The sequence below is a fragment of the Castor canadensis genome, chromosome 12 (genome assembly GCF_047511655.1).
Source record: "Castor canadensis chromosome 12, mCasCan1.hap1v2, whole genome shotgun sequence".
NCBI lineage: Eukaryota > Metazoa > Chordata > Mammalia > Rodentia > Castoridae > Castor > Castor canadensis.
This window is the reverse complement of record NC_133397.1, coordinates 96,476,708-96,497,811: the sequence shown is the minus strand read 5'-3', so window position 1 is coordinate 96,497,811 and position 21,104 is coordinate 96,476,708. Positions and strand designations below refer to the sequence as shown.

General features: G+C 37.8%; 1 protein-coding gene across 5 annotated transcripts in view; it reads right to left on the bottom strand.

Moving 5' to 3' along the window:
• LOC109698368 (E3 SUMO-protein ligase RanBP2) overlaps positions 1 to 20,848 on the bottom strand; it is a 66,011-nt gene extending 45,163 nt beyond the window's left edge. For 3 of the 5 annotated variants that reach the window (XM_020182515.2, XM_020182516.2, XM_020182518.2), the window contains exons 1-7: positions 20,654 to 20,847; positions 7,782 to 7,849; positions 6,083 to 6,194; positions 5,650 to 5,802; positions 4,102 to 4,332; positions 3,624 to 3,769; positions 3,168 to 3,360 (exon numbers count right to left, since the gene is read on the bottom strand). In XM_020182515.2, coding sequence (XP_020038104.2) covers positions 3,168 to 3,360; positions 3,624 to 3,769; positions 4,102 to 4,332; positions 5,650 to 5,802; positions 6,083 to 6,194; positions 7,782 to 7,849; positions 20,654 to 20,725 — 975 coding nt within the window. In that variant the 5' untranslated portion in view covers positions 20,726 to 20,847. Of the gene's footprint in view, positions 1 to 3,167; positions 3,361 to 3,623; positions 3,770 to 4,101; positions 4,333 to 5,649; positions 5,803 to 6,082; positions 6,195 to 7,781; positions 7,850 to 20,653 lie in introns of all 5 variants that reach the window. The other 2 variants (XM_020182517.2, XM_074050545.1) reach the window with 2 other exon arrangements.
• Positions 20,849 to 21,104: the final 256 nt, after the last annotated feature.

The following is a 21,104-nucleotide window of genomic DNA, read 5'->3' as shown; positions in this document are numbered from 1 at the left end:
GAAATCTAAAAGTTATAAATCCCTACATTTTGATAGTACAATTTTTTCAGGAATTCATTCTACCTATAAATTTTCACAGGTGAAATGCCACAAGTTTTTCATTGCCTGATTATCCAAAATAGCATAGCCAAATAAATAAATAAATAAATAAAAGTAAAGTGAAAGCAACCTTACGTCTTAGTTTGAGGGCCCTGGTTTAAAAAACAAAACACAACAGCATATGCAGGGCTGGTGGAGTGTCTCAAGTGGTAGGAGTCCCTAAGTTCAGACCCCAGTGCCACCACCAAAAAAAAAAAAAAAAACCACCACACACAGGAATAGCACAGAAACATTAAAACAAATGAGGGTACTCTTTATGCATACAGAAATACTCTTTATGCACTGATATGAGAACAGCTTGAATATGTATTTCATGGAAATAAGTCAAAGTAAAAAGAATGTTCAGAATGTTTTCTATCTTTTTTCAAGGGTAAAGAAATATGTACATATTCTACTTTTCTTTTTGTAGATAAACAAAACATCTCTTGGGCTTGGTGTGGCTCAGTGATACAGTGCTTGCCTAGCAGGCATGTGGACCTGGGTTCCATCTTGCAGAACTCACAAGAAAGTGATCACAATTAGTTTCTCCAAGGTAAATAAGTAGACTGCAGAACAGAGGCAGGAAAAACTTTTCATAATATCCTCTTGTATGCCACTAGAATCCTAAACCTTTCTAAAGATATTAGCTTTTCAAAATAGATTTCTTATGAACCTAAACACTTCTGATTTTGAATTTTACAAACATTAGTTTGGCTTTTCCTTTTATCCACAAGGTTTCCAAACATGTCCAACTCTAATACCTATAGATATTGAAAATATTACACAAATAAGAAAACAAAACATTAAGTAGTTCTTTATGTTTTCAAGCTGTCCTAAATTCATAAACCTGGCTTCTTTTACAAGATTATTTGACAGCTAAATTTGTGACATGGTAATTAGTTATCTATCCACTAAAGTCCTCTTTTTTTGTATTAACTAAGCATAGGGTTCAAGACACTTTGATAGGCCAGAAACAGTGGCTCACACATGTAATCCCAGCAAGTTACTCAGAAGGCAGAGATCAAGACCAGATAAGCAAAAAAGTTAGCAAGGCCACAATTCAACAAAAAAGCTGGGCATGGTGGTACATACCTATAATCCCAGCTACTGGGAGGCATTAAGTAGAAGGATCTCACCGGAGGTATAGCTCAAGCAGGAGTGCCTGCTTCGCAAGCACAAAGCCCTGAGTTCGAACTCCAGACCCAGCAGGGAAAGAAAAAAAATACAAGTAGAAGGATCACAACCAGGGTCTGGTTCCAATAAAGATGCAAGGACAGCCAGGCACAGTGGCTCAAGCCTATAGTCCTAACTACTTGGATGTAGAAATCCAGAGAATAATTGTAGCTTGAGGCTGAACCAAGCACAAAATTCACAAGCCCCCATCTCAACCAGTAAAAAAAAAAAGGCTGCACATGGTGGCACTCAACTGCCATCTCAGCTAAAGCAAGAAGCATAAATAGGAGGATCGCAGTCCAGGTCAGCACGGGCATAAACATGAGACTCTATCTCAAAAACTACTAAAGCAAAAAGGGCTTGGAAGTAGGTATGGTGGTGCATACCTGTAATCTCAGCTACTTCAGAATATGGAGATCGTGGCTCTACACCAGCCCAGGCAAAAAATTAGCAAGACATCTTCTCAGCCAATAAGCAAGGCAAGGTGAAGTGTGCCTGTGCTCCTGACTATACAGGAGGCAAAAGTAGGAAGATGGAGGTCTAAGGCCAGCCTGGGCAAAAAAAAAACCCACAAGAAAAATAAAAGCAAAAGGGGCTGGGGGTGTGGCTCAATGGCAGAGCACTTAAGCAAGCAAGCACAAGATCCTGAATTCAAACTCCCGTGCCACCAAAGAGAACCACAACAGTTCTCTGACCAAGAAAATGAAAACTCTACCCTAAAAGTTACCTTGACATAACTCCTGGAGTACCAATCTCCAGTACCACAAAAAGGTGGTATTAGAGTTTGAACTCAGGACCTAAACCTTCAGCCACGCCATCAGCCCATTTCTGTGATGGGTTTTTCGAGATAGGATCTCGTTAACTATTTGCCCAGGCTGGTTTCAAACCAGGATCCTCCTGTTCTCTGCCTCCAAGTAACTAGCATTACAGGTGTGAGCGACCAGTGCCCAGCTGAATCCTTTTATTTTTCACCCCCAAGAAAAAAAAATTATTCTTTAAAGCTAACAATCTTTTTATTTATTTATTTTTTTTGCTGGTACTGGAGACTGAACTCAGGTCATCGCCTCAGGCGATGCTAACTCAGGTTAGCAGGCCTCCAGTCTACTAACAATCATTTTTATAAGCCTGGTTTAATGATTCTTGGGGGGAGGCTGCTTATTTCTTTTCATTTCAGAAGTAATACAAGCTCATATATTACCATAAAACTCAAAAAATGCATTGGAAATGGCGTATCAGCAAGGATTCTATAGTCTAAAAACAATGGGTAACATTTGGACATTTCTTTTTTGCCATGTTCTATGTATAAGGTTTTGTTTTCAAAGACAAAAAAATTTAGTATTCAAGATATATTATGTACAAATTACACATATTTCAATCAACATGTTAAAATGGCAATCACATTCTTCTACCATACCTTAATCATACCCCTAAATGTGCTTATTAGGTCTTTCTCATATACATTTTTTTTGTTTTTTTTGGGACAAGGTCTCACTATGTAGCCAAGTTGACCTCAGCCTAGTGATCCTCCTTGCCTCAGCCTCCTGAGTGCTGGGATTACAAGCGGGCACTATCACATCCACCTCATAAATCTTTCTGAATCAAGCTTCACTCATATTGAAAATTATGTCTTTATTATTATGTTCCTAGAAATGGCAAAGCAAAAAGATCAAATGCTTCAAACTGGTCATCAAGAAAGTGTTACAGTATACACTGTCAACATCAAGAAACCAACATACCTGTTATACCAGTCTTAGCAGTATTGCATACACCTTGTTAGTTTTAACTCAACAAAATGATTTTCATATTAACCCTATAGGTTTGCTCACATCTTTTCGTTACATACTAGGACACACCACCACAAGAAACATGACATCTTTGTCAAATATCAGTTGGACTGAAAATTGAAAAAGGCTTACCTGAAATGCTATGAGATAGCACAACGCAGCCAGTTCAGAAAGAGCTCGCCACTGGACATCACTATGCTGACCCATCTTCAAAAGCAAAGAACCAGCATGCAAGTAAAAATGTCCCTTCATTTCTATGAAAGTAGCTGACAGTTCATCATTTCCACCCACAGAAGATTTCACAGACTGAAGAGCACTATCAAAACTGCAATAGCAAAATATTAAAACAGGTAGTCCATTATCTACTATATTGTGAATAATCAGTTTATTTAATTCAAAATAAGATTGTTTATTTCAAGCTTCATCTCCACATTCAAACTCCTATTAACCTTCATTCTCTATTTCATGAATGAAATAGATGAACCATCTTGTGCTTATTTTTATGTTGCATAACTGGACCAATGAACGAATTACTGCAAACAAAAAAATCTGTAATTTATGCTGATGACTCCTTCAAAATCAACATACCTTTCCAATAATTCTCTACTTTCTTGAACATCTCTGGTGGAAAGCATAAGAAGACTAAGATTAGCATAGGCTAGAAGTAAGTCTTTATTGGTTACTCGCCAGTTACTTTTATCAGACTCCAAACACTGTAAAGACTCCAGATATTCCTATTTTTGTTAGGAAAAAAAAAAAAGTTACAATTAAGAAACTTCTTTCCATTTTATGCCTACAAATTCCTGGCCCATTCTATCACATGTATGAAATAGTATTGGTTTTTATACCTACCTTATAAATAAAAATAACAGAAAAAATTTATTTGTCATATTTATTTCCCCAATCTATCCATTATAAATTGAAATTATGCTGGTAAAAATTTAATTTTATAGTTGCTCTAAATAAATGAAAGAATTTTTAAGTGCTAAAGGGCACTATTTATGTATAAAGAAGTGTATGGCAACTGTCTATACAGAATTGTAAAGACCCAACAACTTTCACCTACCTTAAGGGTCTGTACAACACATGAATTCCATTCTAAACTTGAACGCAAAGCTATGTTTCTCTCTGCTTCATGACAATGGGCTACAGCATCCTTCAATCTTTTATTTGAACGATACAGCTCCACTAGTCGGATATTCACATGCACATCATCAGGTCTTGCATAAAGTTCTGACTGAATCAAGTCAAAAAGTTTATTCCATCCATCTTCACCTTTACAATCTAGAAGCTTTTCCTTTTGGGGAGGAAAAAAGTCATTAGAATAACATCTAGACAACATTTCATCGTGAGTAGTTTTAAGAAAGTGCTGCCACAAGTGCCATCCTGTATACCACCTACCTTGTTAGTCCCTTCAGAGTTGTTCCCAGAAGCTAAACCTGAATAATTTTATACAGAAAAGCATCCAGGAATACTGCAGAAGCTGTAGAGACTTCTAAGACTATTCTGCCTCGTGTATGTCAGTCACAACCGAAAGCCTAAGCCTCCCCACTAGGGTCTGTATCTTCAAACGCTGTATGTCCATGAAACCAACTTAATTACCTCATCCTCAATGCTTCTCAAAGCACTGATTCACCTCCTGACCTTAACTTGTCAGGCTAGCTCCTCACCACCTGGAGGCCATAACAGCTTTCTCTCCTAGCTGACAAACACAGATGTTATTTGTGGCCTACTCACTCACTGCCAACTCCAAACCAACTACTCCAATTCCTTTTGTAAACTTTGTGGTAACTGTAATAAATCAGTCGTCATCCCTAACCACTGTCATTGGTATTGGCAATTAAAATATATACAAGATATGCAGTAGCTTAAATACTCATTTCTTTAATCACTTCATATTCAGTGATACTGTTTCACTCCAAACTTGGCCATTCATTTGACATTCACATAGGTCCTCAAAATCTACATTTTATTCGTACCACTCAGACCACCAACCCTCTTTGTATTCTCCTACTTCATTGGTGCCCATCTACGCTCAGTGCAACATACTCTTCCACTGTGAAAAGCTCCCTTCAGTGCACTGACATCACCAAGTTTTAATTATCTGTAACACATGTATTTATTTACTTATTCTGTATGAAACTAAAATGCAATAATCCTTAATATTCATGACTACTGCTTGCTTGTAAATCCCTTCACCAAATTCCATCTACCTTTCTTTCCTTAGAAGAACTCTACCATCTCTCTTCTCTGTGCCTACACAGTTTGAACAGTTGTGGATAAGGCATATGGAGTTTGGGAAATCTCAAATTTCACTTTCATTATCTCACTCCTCAAACTACTACTGCCTAGAACAAAATACTACTTTACTTCTTTACAGACTTACTTTCTCCAGTCTATTAGTGAGTCTATTAGGCTCACTTGAGATCACTTCAGATAATAATTTCTAATAAGACAGTAGATGCTCAGAGAGTTTTAAAGAATATTTTTAAAGAAAAGTTAAAGAAAAAAAAAACCTCCTCAGTTTAAGGTTTGCTACTGAAAAAACTCTAAATATTAGAAATGGTTGTATCTTAGTTTTCACCTGTTATGTTTTGCTTGGTTTGATTTTTACCTTTAGCTTATAAACTGCAGGACTTCCTGGGAAAAATTTAGCTGCTCTTTCAACCCAGTATTTTGCTCTTCCATCAGTAACATCATTTTTACAAAGCAATTCTGCAATCTTCAACACAAGATCTTTTTGTGTTGGGTTTAACTCCACTGAACGCTAACATCAGAAAAGAGATAAGTTAGTAAATAATAAATCATATGTATGCAAAATTACAGTCATAGAAATGTTTAAAAATTATCACTTGCAGACACCTTAAAATTTCATTCCTAGATGACAATATGTTATTTCAAAGTTGTTAAAATCTATTCCAAGCTGTGGCACTTAATGCTACTAGGATACCAATGCTTGTTTTCATGACATCCACAAAATATACCTCAGTTATTTATTATATAAAATACTCTGGGCATTATGTGTTTAGCTTTGATCCTATAATTACCTTGTAACATTCAACAGCTTTGTCTGTGTTTTCCTCCACTTCATAAAGAAGACCCAGAAATCTGTGAGCTTTGGGGTCCCTCTCTTGGACATTAATATATGTAGATATATATCTGTTTAAAATAGTAAAAAATAATCTTTAGATTAAACTTACAACTGTATTGAATGCTAACAGAAGAGTACATACTAAATCAAAGCAACCAAACTATTTTTTGTTATTCAATTAATGACCACCATTATTTATTTAAAGTGGAATAGGTAGGTAATTCAAAAGTACTCCTAGAGAAAATGGATAATATTTAAAACACTAACATACAGAGTTGACAATACACTCATTTTATCATTGAATGCTACATTTGTGTCCTATTTACACATAAGAAATGAACATATAAATTGCCTTTTCTTTTTGATCACATTTGGTGAAGTACTAGAGTTTTGTATACAAATAAGAAACCGATTATCTATAAACTGCAGTAAAGATTTTTAACATTATCATAATGTAAAACACTAAAGAGTAACAATTTCTCAACTTTAAACAAGAAAATAATTCCTTGTACTCTAAATATGAGAAGAAAAATTACTAACTACAATACCAAGTAGAAATAATTTCCATTTCTCAAATCAAGTAACAATTAAAGTGAAGCATCTTGTAGGTTCAATAACAATGTTATAATAAGAGAAACTAAACCAAAGACCAAAAAAACCAAGAGGGAAAAGGCAAATTAACAAGGAACAAGGGTTAATAGTCCCAATACTGCTAGTTATATAAGATAGTGTGTGTGTGTGTGTGTGTGTGTGTGTGTGTGTGTGTGTGTGTGTTTTTCTAGGAATCAAATCCAGGGCCCCTGGACAAGCTAGAGTAAAGAAATTGAGCCAAGTAACTATGATTCTCTAAAGGTAGTCAAATGCCTCATAAACTGTCCTGATGAAACCAAAGCTACATCCTCAGCCCCTAGTTCCTTTCTTATCAGCACTCTCCTCTTCCAATTAATGCTTTTAATAATCTGTCTCCCTCCTAATTTCCTACTTTAAACTGCTCCAAGTCAGGAAATCAATCAGCAAGTTTCTGGCCTTTTGGTGAGACAGAACTTCAAAACATCAACAATTGAGTCTTTAATTGACTCAATAATTAAAAAGCTACATAAGTTATTCTCCATTAATCATACTTTAATTCTGGATTTGTTTCTCTTTTCTAACTAAAGAACTAGATATCATAACCAGGAAGAAGATACAGGCATGATCCTCTTTCTTTCTAACCAGGACAATTTTTAGAAAAAAGTGTTATTTTAAGCCAATTAATCTCTTGCGCTAGCTTTTAAAAAACATTTTTTATTAGTATGTTATACAAGGGAGGGGGCTTGTTGAGATTATTTTCCTATGTACATATATTGTACCCTGGTTTGGTTCACCCCCTCCATTAACCTCACTCTTCTCCCATTCCCCTTCTTGAAATGACTTCGATAGATTTCAGTGTTCCATATTCATACATGTATAGTAAGTAATTATCCTAGCTATTAACAAACAGCAGCCTGCAAGAAATACTCATTCTAGGTTCAACTTAACATCAGTCTGAGAGTAATGAATCCCTTATTCCAGAATATACTTAGTAAAAAAATTGTCTTCTTTGTAGTTCTTCCTATTTCAAAGAACATGAGGTACTGATTTTTGAAAATTAAAACATTTTACAGTTTGACACTTACTTTTTAGCAAGATCGTATTCTTTAGCTTCATAGTACAGCTTCGCAAAATAGAATCCTTTCATTGACTTCTAAAAAAAAATTGATTGGTTTTACTTTTCATATTTTGAAACATTGTACAACTTTTTCAAAAGGACATTTGCCATAACAAGACTAATATTAGTTTTATTCTCATAAAAAGTAAAAATTGCCTTAAAAGGCATGTCTATTTTAAGCCATGATTCCAGATTTTATCATTCCTATCCATAAAACAAAAAATAAACTCAAGAATAACAACACAAGCAGACATCAGAAATTAGGAATTCCTATCATCCCTAGATAGACATTTAAAAAAAAAAATCATGTTATACCTAGCACACTCTTTAGATAAGTAAATAGAAACCAGCTTTTCTAGGGGAATAGAGGTATTCCTATTCCCCTAGCAAGTACTTCAGGTCCATTAAGGTACTGGAGAGTCCCTGGTCCACGTACTATTCTCTCTTCAAACCAGTATTTTTCACTCAAGTAATCAAAAAGGCAAAAATAAAATATGAACTCTCTAGGGAATAAGCCAAGCTCTCTATTTCCATAAACTCCAAAGTCCAGAACACAGCTACACACACAAGATTATGTTCTATCCATAATGTATGAAGTGTAAAGCTATCAAACATCTTTTTGAAGACTACACAAGGAAATGGAAAAATGGAGAATTTTAAGCAAAAGACTCAGTCTATAGAGTAGCATGGTTTCAACTGTATTTTTTGTAGTTATATATAGAATTTCTAACTACCTCTGAATTACAGAATTACATTTAAAGATATTTTAGAGTGTTCAAATTTACTAATAAACTCTCAATACTCACAAAAGGTGTTAACACTGTGCTTTCTGCCCAGTGCTCTCAACGTGAAATAAAGAAACACAATGTACCTAGTCTTTTCTAGGAAACACTGCATTTTAGGAATATTAAAACAGAAATCTAGTCAGTGTTTCTTAGGAAAATTCACAAAAACAAAAAGTCCACAAAATTTAGAATTTGTTCACTGTGCCTACAGTTCATGTTACAAGCACCATGAAACTAGCATTAGACAATAAATCTCTGATTTCTATATGAGAGCCAAAAGTATGGTGCTTTGTTACAGTATTTCATCAATTATTTGCAGTACTTCACATTTTAACAAATCTAAAATCAGTATTTATTTCACAAATCACAAATATTCTATCATTGTGCCCATCTATTTTGCAGTGATTGAAATTCTTTCTTAGTTGGTAATAATGATGAAGCTCAGACAATGGCATCTTGGGTTGTCAGAAAGGTCTCATTAAGGGACATTTAATCAGAATGAATCCAAGCAGGGGTGAATGAAGTTGGGCAGGGTGGCTCAAGCCTTATAACACTAGCTACTTGGGAGGTGGAGATCAGAGATCATAAAGTAGCAAGGCTACATCTCAACAAAGAAGCTGGGCATGGTGGTAAGCAAATGTCATCCTGGTTATCCTTGTCCAGGAAGGCCAGGGCAAAAAACAAGACCCTACCTGAAAAATGACTAAAGCAAAAAGGGCTTGGGTATATCTCAAGTGGCAGAGTGCCCATCGAACAAGCACAAGCCCGTTTTCAAACTTAAGTACCACCAAGAAAAAAAGTGGTTATACAGGGCAGACTATACAGCAGATGAACTATAATAATTTAATAACTTAATTTAATCTCTAAGGTTTACTATATAATTTGTTTCCACTTTTCCTTCTCATCAAACCTATAGTAAAACACTTATATCACCATCTCTGGGAAATACTCTTTTCATGACTTCCAAGATACTATGCCATCCTTAACTTGGCTTCTATGTTAGTGGACCTTCTTTCTTCAACTCCTTCACAAGTTCTTCCTTTCCTTATACTGACGTCCCCTGAAATTGGGCCTAAGCCTTTTCTCCTCAGGAAATCACATTTGTAACATATACTGAATCTCATCTATGACTACTGAAACTATATTGACTCTTAATATAAATAAATCTTTGGCTCTCAACTCTCCAGCTCTAAACTCATTTGCAAATATCATCAAGACTTGTAATTTCAAGCCAGGAACCCATATTTCATGCCTATAATCCTAGCTACTCAGGGAGTAGAGATCAGGAGGATCACAGATCAAAGCCAGTCTGGACAAATAGTTTGAGAGACTCCATCTCAGAATACCCAATACAAAAAAGGGCTGGAGGAGTGGCTCAAGTGGTAGAACACTTGCCTAGCAAGTGTGAGGCCAAGTTCAAACCCCACTGCTGCCAAAAAAACCAAAACAAAACAAAAAAAGCCCTTGTCATTCTAGACCACTACATTTATCTCAATCTGCCCTTTTTTTTTCCAATGCTACTACCAAAGTCCAAACCTGCTCTGATCTGTCTCTGGGACTACTTAAAGGACTAGTTCCTTCCCATTTCCACCTGTGTACTTTTCCTTACATCAGAGATGGTATCATTTTAAAGCATAAGACAAACCATGTTATGCTTTTCCTTTCCATTACACTCTGAAAATACCCAAATTTCTCACCGCAATAAAAGACTATGACAAGGAACATGCTTAACCTTTCCAAATGTACTTCATCTGCCCCTTGAAAATTATAGTTCAGCTAGCTACTAAAAAATACATCTCTCCAACTATAAATACAGTCCTGAGGCCAACTGTAAACAATTGAAGACCTGGGGACTTAACCCCACCATACAGTACTTGCCCAGTATGCATAAAAGAGAAAGAGGGGGGGAGGGGAAGCAGAAGAAGAAAAAAAAAAAGGCAACAGAGAGTGAATTCCAGTTTTCAAGCGGCTTTTGGTTAAATGAGTACCTTTTTTTATTCTGAGAGTAATTACAGTTTTATAAATGCTATCATTGCTTTCTCTTTCTAAAGACAAAGTTAGATTTGATTAGTAATGTTCAATGTTTCACAAAGGTGGGAATGCTGTCTCAAAGCTTATTGGAGATTAAGTTAATATTCAGATTTATATAACTGGCTATACGAATATGTTTAAATAAGAAGTAAATTCTTCCCTATCTCAAAACCATCTCATCTGTATTTCAATTTGTATTAATTGACTTGTTAAAGGTAAGGCTGAATATCAGGTAGCAATGTCTCTTACATTTTTATTCTTAAATATTCCAATTCAATTAATATTCACTATCTAAAATGCTGCCACTTAATGGAAAGGCATTTTACAGAGAAAAGGAAGGTAAAATAGGTCCTGTCTGGGAGTTGACACCAGTAGGAGTGGGGAGGAGGTAGGAAAAGGACATAGGAGAGTGAATATGGTGGAAATATTATGTATTCAGGTATGACAATGGAAAAATGAGACCTACTGAAACTATTCCAGGCATGGGAGGAGGGGGAATAAAGTAGAATAATGGAGGGAATGAATTCAACTATGATATATTGTAAGTACTTAGATAAATGTCACACTGTATCCCCAGTACAACAACAGGAAAAAAAAAAAGATAAAAAGAAAAGGAAAAAAAAAATAATAAAAGAAATCTGGAAGAAAAAAGAAGAAAGCCATTTTAGTATGGTTTATGTGTAATATCAAAGAAAGAATATTTAACACATCTCACATTTTACAGATGATCTAAGGTTAGAAACTTTTAGAAGTTAATGTAACAAGACAGTATCAAGTTTACCTTTTGAATTCTTTACTAAATCAGGCTAAATTATAATTCAAGCTTATCTTTAATAGCTGTTCAAAAACATACAAAGTTATGGAACTACTGTGACCAAGTAGTAAGTAGGTCATCAGAATGACTAAAGTAGAGAAGATATACCATTAGTACAAATTAAGAACACACAACATGAAAAAAAAACTAAGAAAACAATCCCATTTATAATAACATCTAACAGAACAAAATACCTATGAATAAATTTCACCAAGCAAAATTAGACTTAAATGGAAAGAAATCTATATTCAGGGATAGAACTAATAGTGTCAAGATGTTAATATTATTATCTAAAGCAAGCTATAGATTCAACGCACTCCCTATCAAGATATCAATGGCCTTTTTAAATGGAAAACCTAATGCTCAAATTCATAACGCATTTCAAGAGGCCCCAAATAGCCAAACTCACTCTTGAGAAAGAATAACGTTAGAGGAACTCAAACTTCCCAATTTCAAAATTACTATAAAGCCACAACAATCCAAAGTGTAGTATCAGCACAAGGACACATATATAAACCAATGAAATAATGAATCAATAAGCTGCATACAGTGGTGTGTGCCTATAATCCCAGCACTTAGAAGATTGAGGAGGAAGGATGATGTGAGCTCAGGAGTTTGATACCAGCCTGGGCAACACAGGGAGACCCTGCCTCAAAACAAAACAAAAAAATAAATTAAAAAAAAAAACCCATACATCTGGAGCCACTTGAGTTTTTATAAAGATTGCAAGGCCATTCAATGGAGAAAGCAGTTTCTTCAGAGGTAGTGAAGATACAACTGGATTTCCACATGCAAAAGAGTTGGACCCCTCCCTCACACCATACACAAAAATTAACTCAAAATAGCTAAGCATAATAGCTCACACCTGTAATTCTAGCAACTCAGTAGCTGGAGACTGGGAGGATTGTAGTTCAAGGCCAACCCGGGCAAAAAGTTGGCAAGACCTCATCTCAACCAATAAAAAGCTGGGTGCAGTGGCACATGCTGTCATTTCAGCTACTCAAGATTGCCTGGGCATAAATGCAAAAGCCTATTCAAAAAACAACAAAACAAAAAGGGCTAGAGGCAGGGTAGAGCACCTATATGGCAAGTGGAAGGCCCTGTGTTCAAACCCCAGTATCACCAAAAAATAATTAACTCAAACTGGATCAAGGATTTACAGAATGTAAGAACTAAAAACCATAAAACTCTTTCTCAGAAGAAAACACAGAAGTGTATTTTTTATGACCTGGGATTTGGCAATGTATTCTTAGCTACAAAACAAAAAGGACAAGAAATGAAAAAAATAGGTAAAATTGACTTTGCAAAACTACAAACCTTTGTGCATCAACTGACATCAAAAAAGTGAAAAGAGGACTGGAGGTGTGGCTCAAACAGTAAGTACCTGCCTAGCAAGCACAAAGCCCAAACCCCAGGCCCACCAAAAAAAAAAAAAACGTGGGAAGACACTGGTGTGTTGATACAGGACTATAATCCCAGTCAGTACGTGGGAGGCATCAAATACGTGGAAGTATCAAGGGTTTTAAGGCCAAGCCAGGCACAGGTGGCTCACATCTGTAATCCTAGCTAATCAGGAGGCAGAGATCAGGAGGACTTCAGTTTAAAGCCAGCCCTGGGCAAGTAATTCATGAGACCCTATCTTGGGAAAAAAAAAAAAAAATCACAAAAAAGGACTGGCAGAAGTGGCTAAAGCAATAAGGGCAAGCCTGCATAGCAAGCTTGAGGCCCCAACTTCAAACCCCATTGGTGGAAGAAAAAAAAAGCGTTTGAGGCCAGTACAAGCTACATAGAAAGAACTTGTCTCAAAAAAAAGTGAAAAGACAGCATACAGAATGGGAGAAAATATCATGAACTACTACAACCCAAAAACAAAAAAACTAAATCAAACATTAAACGTTTCTCTAAAAAACATATATATACATTGGCCATTTGTGGTCAATAAGATATGAAAAGGAGATCAGCATAATTTTTTATTGTGAAAATGAAACCAAAACCAGAAGACAACACGTCACATTTATTAGGATGGCTATAATTAAAATAAAAAGAAAAAAATGGCCAGGGACACAGAGTACAGCCGGAAGAGAGCACAAAAAACACAAAAACCAACCAACCAACCAAATACTAGTGGTTCATGCAGGGATTAGGAGTATCGAGATTCGAGGGCAGCCCAGGCAAATAGTTCGAAAGACCCTACCTCAAAAATACCGAACACTAAAAAGGGTGGCAGAGTGGCTCAAATTGCACCTGCCCAGCAAGCCCAGCAACCCCAGCAAGCGCGAGGCTCCAAGTTCAAATCCCAGTACTGCCAAAAAAAAAAAAAAGGAACGTGTTGACAAGGACAGGAACCTCATAAATTGCTGGCAAGAATGTAAAGTACAAAAGTTACTACAGAAAACAGTTTGGTGGGTTCTCAGAAAACATGGAATTACCATATAGGCCAGAAATTCTTCCTATATATAAGCCCAAGGGACCTGAGAATAAGAACTCAGATACTTATACACCAAGCAACAGGCAAAATATGGAAAGAACCCAAGTGCCCACTGACTAATGAATAAACAAAATGTGTTAGATAGATATATATATATACACACATATATACATACACACACAATACATACATGCAATGGACTATTTATTATTCAGCCACAAAAAGGAATACACTTCTCACACATGTTCATGGTACAACATTAAATATGCTAAGTGAAATGAGCCAGGCACAAAAGGACAAATAAGGTATGATCCTATATATTTGAAGTATCTAAAATAATCAAATACATAAAAGAAACAAAACAGAAAAGAGGTCAGCAGGGGTTCAGGGGAAGAAGAACCTCTGGAATTACTGCTTAATCGTTACAAAATTTCTGTAGAAGAAAAGAAAAAATTCTGGAAATGATGGTAATGGTTGAACAACATCGTCGATCTTAAGTAATGTCAACAAAGTAAACAACTGAACTTGTTAAAATGGTAAATTTTATTAGACAGTCATCTTTCCTCATCTATATTCACAGAGTCAACCAATCTTGCATCAAAAATACTTGAAAAAATGCATCTGTACTGAATATATATAGACTTTATTTGCTTGTCAAATAATACAGTTCAACAATTACTTACATCATATTAGGTATTACTGGTTGAGTATCCCTTATTCAAATGCTAAGGACCAAAAGTATTTCCAGATTTTGGACTATTTACCTAAACATGGGATAGCCTGGAGACAGGACCCAATCTAAACATGAATTCATTTTTATTTCATGAAACTTTATATAATTTTATACACTATAATGTACAATTTGTACAATTTAGTGCACCTGTTTTTGATGGCTTTTTTTTTTTTTTTGTGGCTTGCAAAGCAGGCACTCTACCATGTGAGCCACACTTAACAGTCCATTTTGCTCTGGTTATTTTGGAGATGGGGATCTCGCCCACTATTTGCCCAAACTGGCCTTGAACTACAATCCTCCTGATCTCAGCCTCCCAAGTAGCTAGGATCAGTAGTGAGCTAGGATTAGGAGTAGTAGTGAGCCACTGGTGCCCAGCTGCACCTGCATTTTGATTTCAACCTATCACAAGAGATTAGATATGAAAATTTCCACTTATGGCATCATGCCAGCACTAGAAAAGTTTCAGATTTTAGAGCATTTTGGATTTGGGGATTAGGAATGTCCAACCTATATGTCATGCAAAGATGATTTAAAGTATATACAAAAACCCTGCCATTTTACATAAGGGACTTGAGTATCCATGAAATTTTGTATATGAGAATGATCATGAAGTCAATCCCCTATGGGTATCAAAGGACAACTCTATATACTTTTCCAAAATTTAAAAAATACTAGGAGGTGTGGCTCAAGCAATAGAGCACCTGCTTTGCAAGCATGAAGCCCTGCGTTTAAACCCCAGTCCCAACAAAAAAATGATTAACAATAATCCAAAAACCATTGAATTGCACTTTTAATGGATGAAGTGAAGCCCTGGGTTAAACACCCAGCACCACAGGGGAATAAAGGTGAATGTACGGTATGTAAATTATAACAAAGCAACAGTTTTGTTAAAACCTCTAATTTTATGTCGAAATAGTGATGCTCAGAAACTATTCAAAGCAATCTTAGCATGACAGTATTTTGCTTGTATGTCTTTAACAGGATATATCCTAAAACTAAAGAACTATAAGCAACATTAAACTTCACTCAGAATTCTGTTTTCGGGGGACTTTTGTCTCTCTACTGGAAATAGTATTACCATGTATCCCAGACTGGCCTGAAACTGAGGCATGCGCCTCAGCCTCCCAAGTGCCAAAATTGCAGATGTGCAGCACCATGCCCAATTCTCATTCAGTATTCTTAATAAAGACCTGAGAATATAGGTCAGCAAGAACTGAGCTACAATTAGACACAAGTTTTCTAAAAGCAAAGAAGGAAATATATAAGGATTGGGAAAGAATATCCCTCTCCCAGTTAATTTATAAACTTAAAAGATATAGAAGAATGTGTCATAGTCAAGATGACACATGGAAAAAAACAGAGATTGTTTCTTCCTTTTTTAAATGAAGATTCTTGCTGTATAGTATCAACCCATAATAAAAAAATAGTTTCATTATCTACTTCATATCCAACTACCATATTAAAGAGGACTATCAGGCAGAAGGTATGGCTCAAATGGTAGGGAGCCGGCCTCCTGAGTTCAAACCCCAATACCACCAAAAAAGAGAGAGGACTATCCTAAGATAACTAAACACTATTAGAAGAGAGAGAACTGGAATTAAAGCTCAGCAGTAGAGTGCTTGACTACCATGTATAAGGCCCTGAGTTTGATTCCCCAGCACCACCAAAAATAAATAGAATTTTGGGGAAACTTAATTATCTTCTGTCTCCAATCTCCTCATTTACAAGGCAATTCATGCTGAAGAGAGTATGTGCTTTGTTTAAAGATGCACAACTAGGAACGAGCAGAGCAGGTCAATCTTTGACTCAGTCAGTGCTTCTTTTCATGACACCAGGTAACGGTATAAGCAAATACCTGAATTCATTTAAGATGGAAAGAATCAAGAACTGATGTGGAACTGGAAGAGCAAGAAAATCTCTCAAAAAAGCAAAACAGAGGAAGAAAAAGAGAAAATTTTGGAGAATCAAGTTAGAAATTCTAACATTTAGTTAGTAGGAACATCAGAAAGATAACAGAAAAGAGAGAGAGAGACAAAATGGTCACAAGAAATAAGATACAAAGCATTCATAACTAGGGGAAACATCCAAAGAACTGTAAGTAAGGCTCCACTGACTCATGCCTGTAATCTTAGCTACTTGGAAGTCTGAGATCAGGATTATGATTTGGAACCAACTGGGCAAAAAGTTGGAGAGACCTCATTCTCAACCAAAAGACAGCTTCAGTGGCACTCAACTGTCAACCCAAGCTATAAGGGAGGCTGAGATCAGAAGGATCACACATCCAGGCCAGCCCATGCATAAATGTTTGTGAGACACCCCCAACCCCATCTCATCAGAAAAAAGCTAAGCATGGTGGCATGGGCCTGTCATCCCAGCAACTGCAAGTACCCTAAAACAGGGAGCCCAGCCTAGGTAAAAAGAGACCCTACCTCCAAAATAACCAGAGCAAAAAGGGCTGGAAACATGTCTGAAGAAGAACACCTCCATACCAAGCAAGAAATCCTGAGTTCAAACCCCAGTACCACTAACAAAAACAAAAACCAAAAAAAATTACCAAGAATAGGATTCACATCAGACTTTTAACAACAGTAGATTAGAAAGAGGAGCAATGCTCTCAAATTAGGTAAAAAATTTTTTGAACCCAGAATTTAAAAATCAAATTATCAGTCAAATTAAATAAAGATGATTTTCAGGCATACAATGGTTTTTTAAATACATAACTCTCATCCATTTCTTCTCAAAGCAAATGAGGTTATGTTTCACCAAAACAAAGAGTAAAATCCAGAGGACATGAGATACAAGAAACGCTGTCTAAAGTGAAAAGAGGTGAATGGAATTATCAAGGTGATGATCATGGAAGGCCCATACACAGCTGTGTAGCAAAGAAAATGAGAAATCAGTCCAGGTTGTAGCAGTTTTGCTTGGCTCATGCCTGTGATCCTAGCTACTCTTAGTGAGGAGAGCGCATGGACTGAAGCTCAAGGCCAGCCTGGCCAGAAAGTTAGCAAGACTCCATCTCAACCAATAAAAGCTGGGAATGGTGGCAAAGCTCTGTCATCCAGCTTTGCAGGAAACGTAAATAGGAGGATCCCAATCCAGGTTGGCCTGAGACCCTACTGGAAAAATAAAGCAAAGAGGGCTGGGGGCTGTGGCTCAAGTAGTAAGTAGAGCACCTGCTTAGTAAGCACAAGGCCACAAATTCAAACTGCACTACTAGGGGTGGGGTGGAAGTCAGGTTCCTAGGCTGTGACAGGAATATCACTTGAGTTTAAGGCCAACCTGGGCAACATAGCAAGACCCCATCTCAAAAAAAAAAAAAAAATTAAGCTGAAATTTCAGAGTTTAAATTGCTAAGCTTGAATAAAGAATTCATAACAAGCCAGGTGCCAGTGGCTCACACCTGTAAACCTAGCTACTCAGGAGGCAGAGATCAGAAGGATCTCGGTTCAAAGCCAGCCTGGGCAAACAGTTTGCAAGACCCTATCTCGAAAAAACACATCACAAAAAGGGCTGGCAGAGTGGCTCAAGGTGTAGGCCCTGATTTCAAGCACCAGTACTGGAGGAAAAAAAAAAAAAAGAATTCATAACACAACATAAACAAATGAAAAAAATCTAAAAAAGCAATTATTAACTCCAGGGTAAAAACTTTACAACAAAAGTAACTCAAACGGAAGAATATTTTCTTCATCATAACACAAATGCTGAATATTCATTTAGAAAAAAATTGTAACAATGGTACAAGCGGACTTAGGGGGAAACAAATGCCTATGAACATAGATAGTTCTGGAAGTGCACAATACAAAGCCAATAGAAAGTGCCTAAAATGGGGAAGAAGAACAAGAAATATGTATGGTACTCAGAAATATGAAGTATAGGTATTGATGCTAGAATAAACAAGAAAGAACTGTCAAGTTGCTTCTGAGGAGTAGGAACTGGGTGCAGAACGGGAAGTCAACTAGACAGAACCTAACAAAACTAAACAGAAGCCATCTGGAAACAGAAAAAGTATACAAGGAATGAATGATATTTTCAGGAAACAAAAAAGCAAATGTGAGGTAGTGGAAAAAATGGCAAAATAACAAGAACAATTCAAAGCACAATGGGAGACTGGGAAAATACAGTATTTAGCACACTCCAGAACTAGGACATCCTAGAAAATATGGCCAGTCTCTGCCAAATCAGGAGAGAAATACTAATCTCTATCTAGTCTTCACTGCCTCTGCTCCCACCCCAATCTTCCCTCCAAACTATCCAAAATACCCCATCAGAACTTTATAGAATAGCTTCACATGTTCCAAAGTTACTCACTAACCCATAAGCCACGGAAATCCTCAGGTTCTAAGATAAATGATTTCAACTTATTTGAAATTAAAGTAAGAGCGAAGTGGCCATAATAACCAATACTAAAAATTTTGCCCCACTCCACTTTGACAGGAAAGTTATATAGTTGAAAGAACATTCTAATGTCTGTCTAGACAAGTAGTTTTTAACTTTTTGAAAGACAAGGTCTCCACTAAGAATCTATGAAGAGGCTGGGAGCATGGCTCAAGTAGTAGAGCACAGGTCTAGCAAGCACAAGGCTCTGAGTTCAACTCTCAGTACCACCACCAAAAAAAAAAAAAAAAAAAGAGATCACATGGGGACTCTAAATTTTAAAAATCAGTCATTTCAGGAGTTACAGTAAACTCCAATTAAAGATCTGTTTTTTATTCCATCACATTTGTATTTATGACTATGTCAGCAGTTTTAAATTACTGTACAATCTGTATACAGGTACTTATTCCTCTTATCCAACGATATAGGCTGTACCCAACTCCCCTGTGCCCAACAGAAGCTAAGTCAGACCAATTCCTGCTGAGCCACCTATTTGGTGGACAAGTATCTTTAACCTCTGGAGGTGTCAATATCCACAGAACTGTTGGGTACATAAAATAAGCCACGACTGTTATCAGATTTTTTTTAACCCTTATATATTTTTTAATTCTCACAGGCCCTTGCCGAGAAAAGACTCAAAATGAACGTCCTCTAACACCAACAATGAAAATAATGAACTGAAAGCTTACATTTATTTATTGCTCACTATATGTCAAGCTTTGCCCTAATTTTTAACATGGACCATCCTATCTAATCCTATCAATGTCACAACTCTATTTTATTGACGAAAAGTTTAACTTGTCCCAAATTCCAGTTTGTAAAGTGCAGAGCTGTTATTAATCAACCGTAAACTGACTGAAGATTCTGTGCACATCTACCCTTAATAGCTTTTTCCTCTCTCTCCATCTCCAATCACCAGTCTTGCTGAACCCAAAATCATTCTAGCTCATTACTTAAGAGAGAGCTATACCATAAGAGCATGTTATGGAAGAGATTACAAGTTCTAAAACATAGCAACAACATTCTGCAAGAAATTTAGAATTCCCGAGATTAGCTTTTAGGAACTACCAAAACGGCCGGGGCTGGGGGTAGAGGGAGGGGAGTAAAGATTCAGATACGGGATAGGACCTTTATAAAAGCACAGTGATTCACGTCTCAAAATAAAGGGCTATCCAGTGTCATTTGAGCTGTCGTCGGGCCGTTTCAAGTGTGTTTGTCCCTGCTTCGGTCGCTAGATGTCCACGATGTCACCCATCACACAGCTGCGTCAGTCCCGACCAGATCCCACCAACCTCTGAACCGAGGAGGCCTGCGCAGTGAGACTAAAAGAACCCTGCCGAAAGTGTTACCCAAGCACCAACGGGGGCGCCAACCCGGGCCGGCGGCCGCCCAACCCCCGGGGACGCGGCCTAATGTGCGCGCCAACGGCCGAGGGAACCCTAGCCAGGGCGGGCCCGCGAGTGAGGACTACCGGGAAGAGGAAACGCCTGCGCCAACTGCCACCGGCTTCTACGCCGCCTCCTCGCGCTCGCGAGCGCCACGCCGCTCACCGCACCGCGCATGCCGGCAGGCGCCTGGACGGAACGCACCAGAGAGCGGTGGCCGCCAGGAGCCATGACGCCGGCGCCGCGACCGGGCCAGGGCGAGGCCACCGGTCTTTCCGGGACCTGCTCACCTCTCGGGGCGACGGGGCGGAACCCTGCACCGAAGCGATGTACCGCTCCACGTCGGCCTTGCTGCGCCTCATCGCGTCACCAACCCGGCTCCCGGAGCGCGGGAGGACAGTACAGAGGCCCACAACGGTCGCTGTCTCCACGAGCTAAGCGCCTGAAAACCCGTGACGCAGCGCCGTTGCCGGCGGAGGCGCGAGCCGGCGTGCGTGCGTGTTGCGTCATCGCTGTGCGCCACGCCGCCGACGGTGGCGCTCCCGTCGTGCACAGCCAGCCAGCTGGTCCTGCCCGGAGTCCCTGCAGCAGTTCTTTTCAGACCTAGTCGATTTTGAGCTGTCGGAGCCCACAGAGTGAGGCGGGGAGGAAAGTGCTGGGCACCTCGAGATAACATTTTACTCGCTGAGTTCTTCTACGTACTTTGGTGGTTAACGTTGATCACGCGATGCCCTGATCACT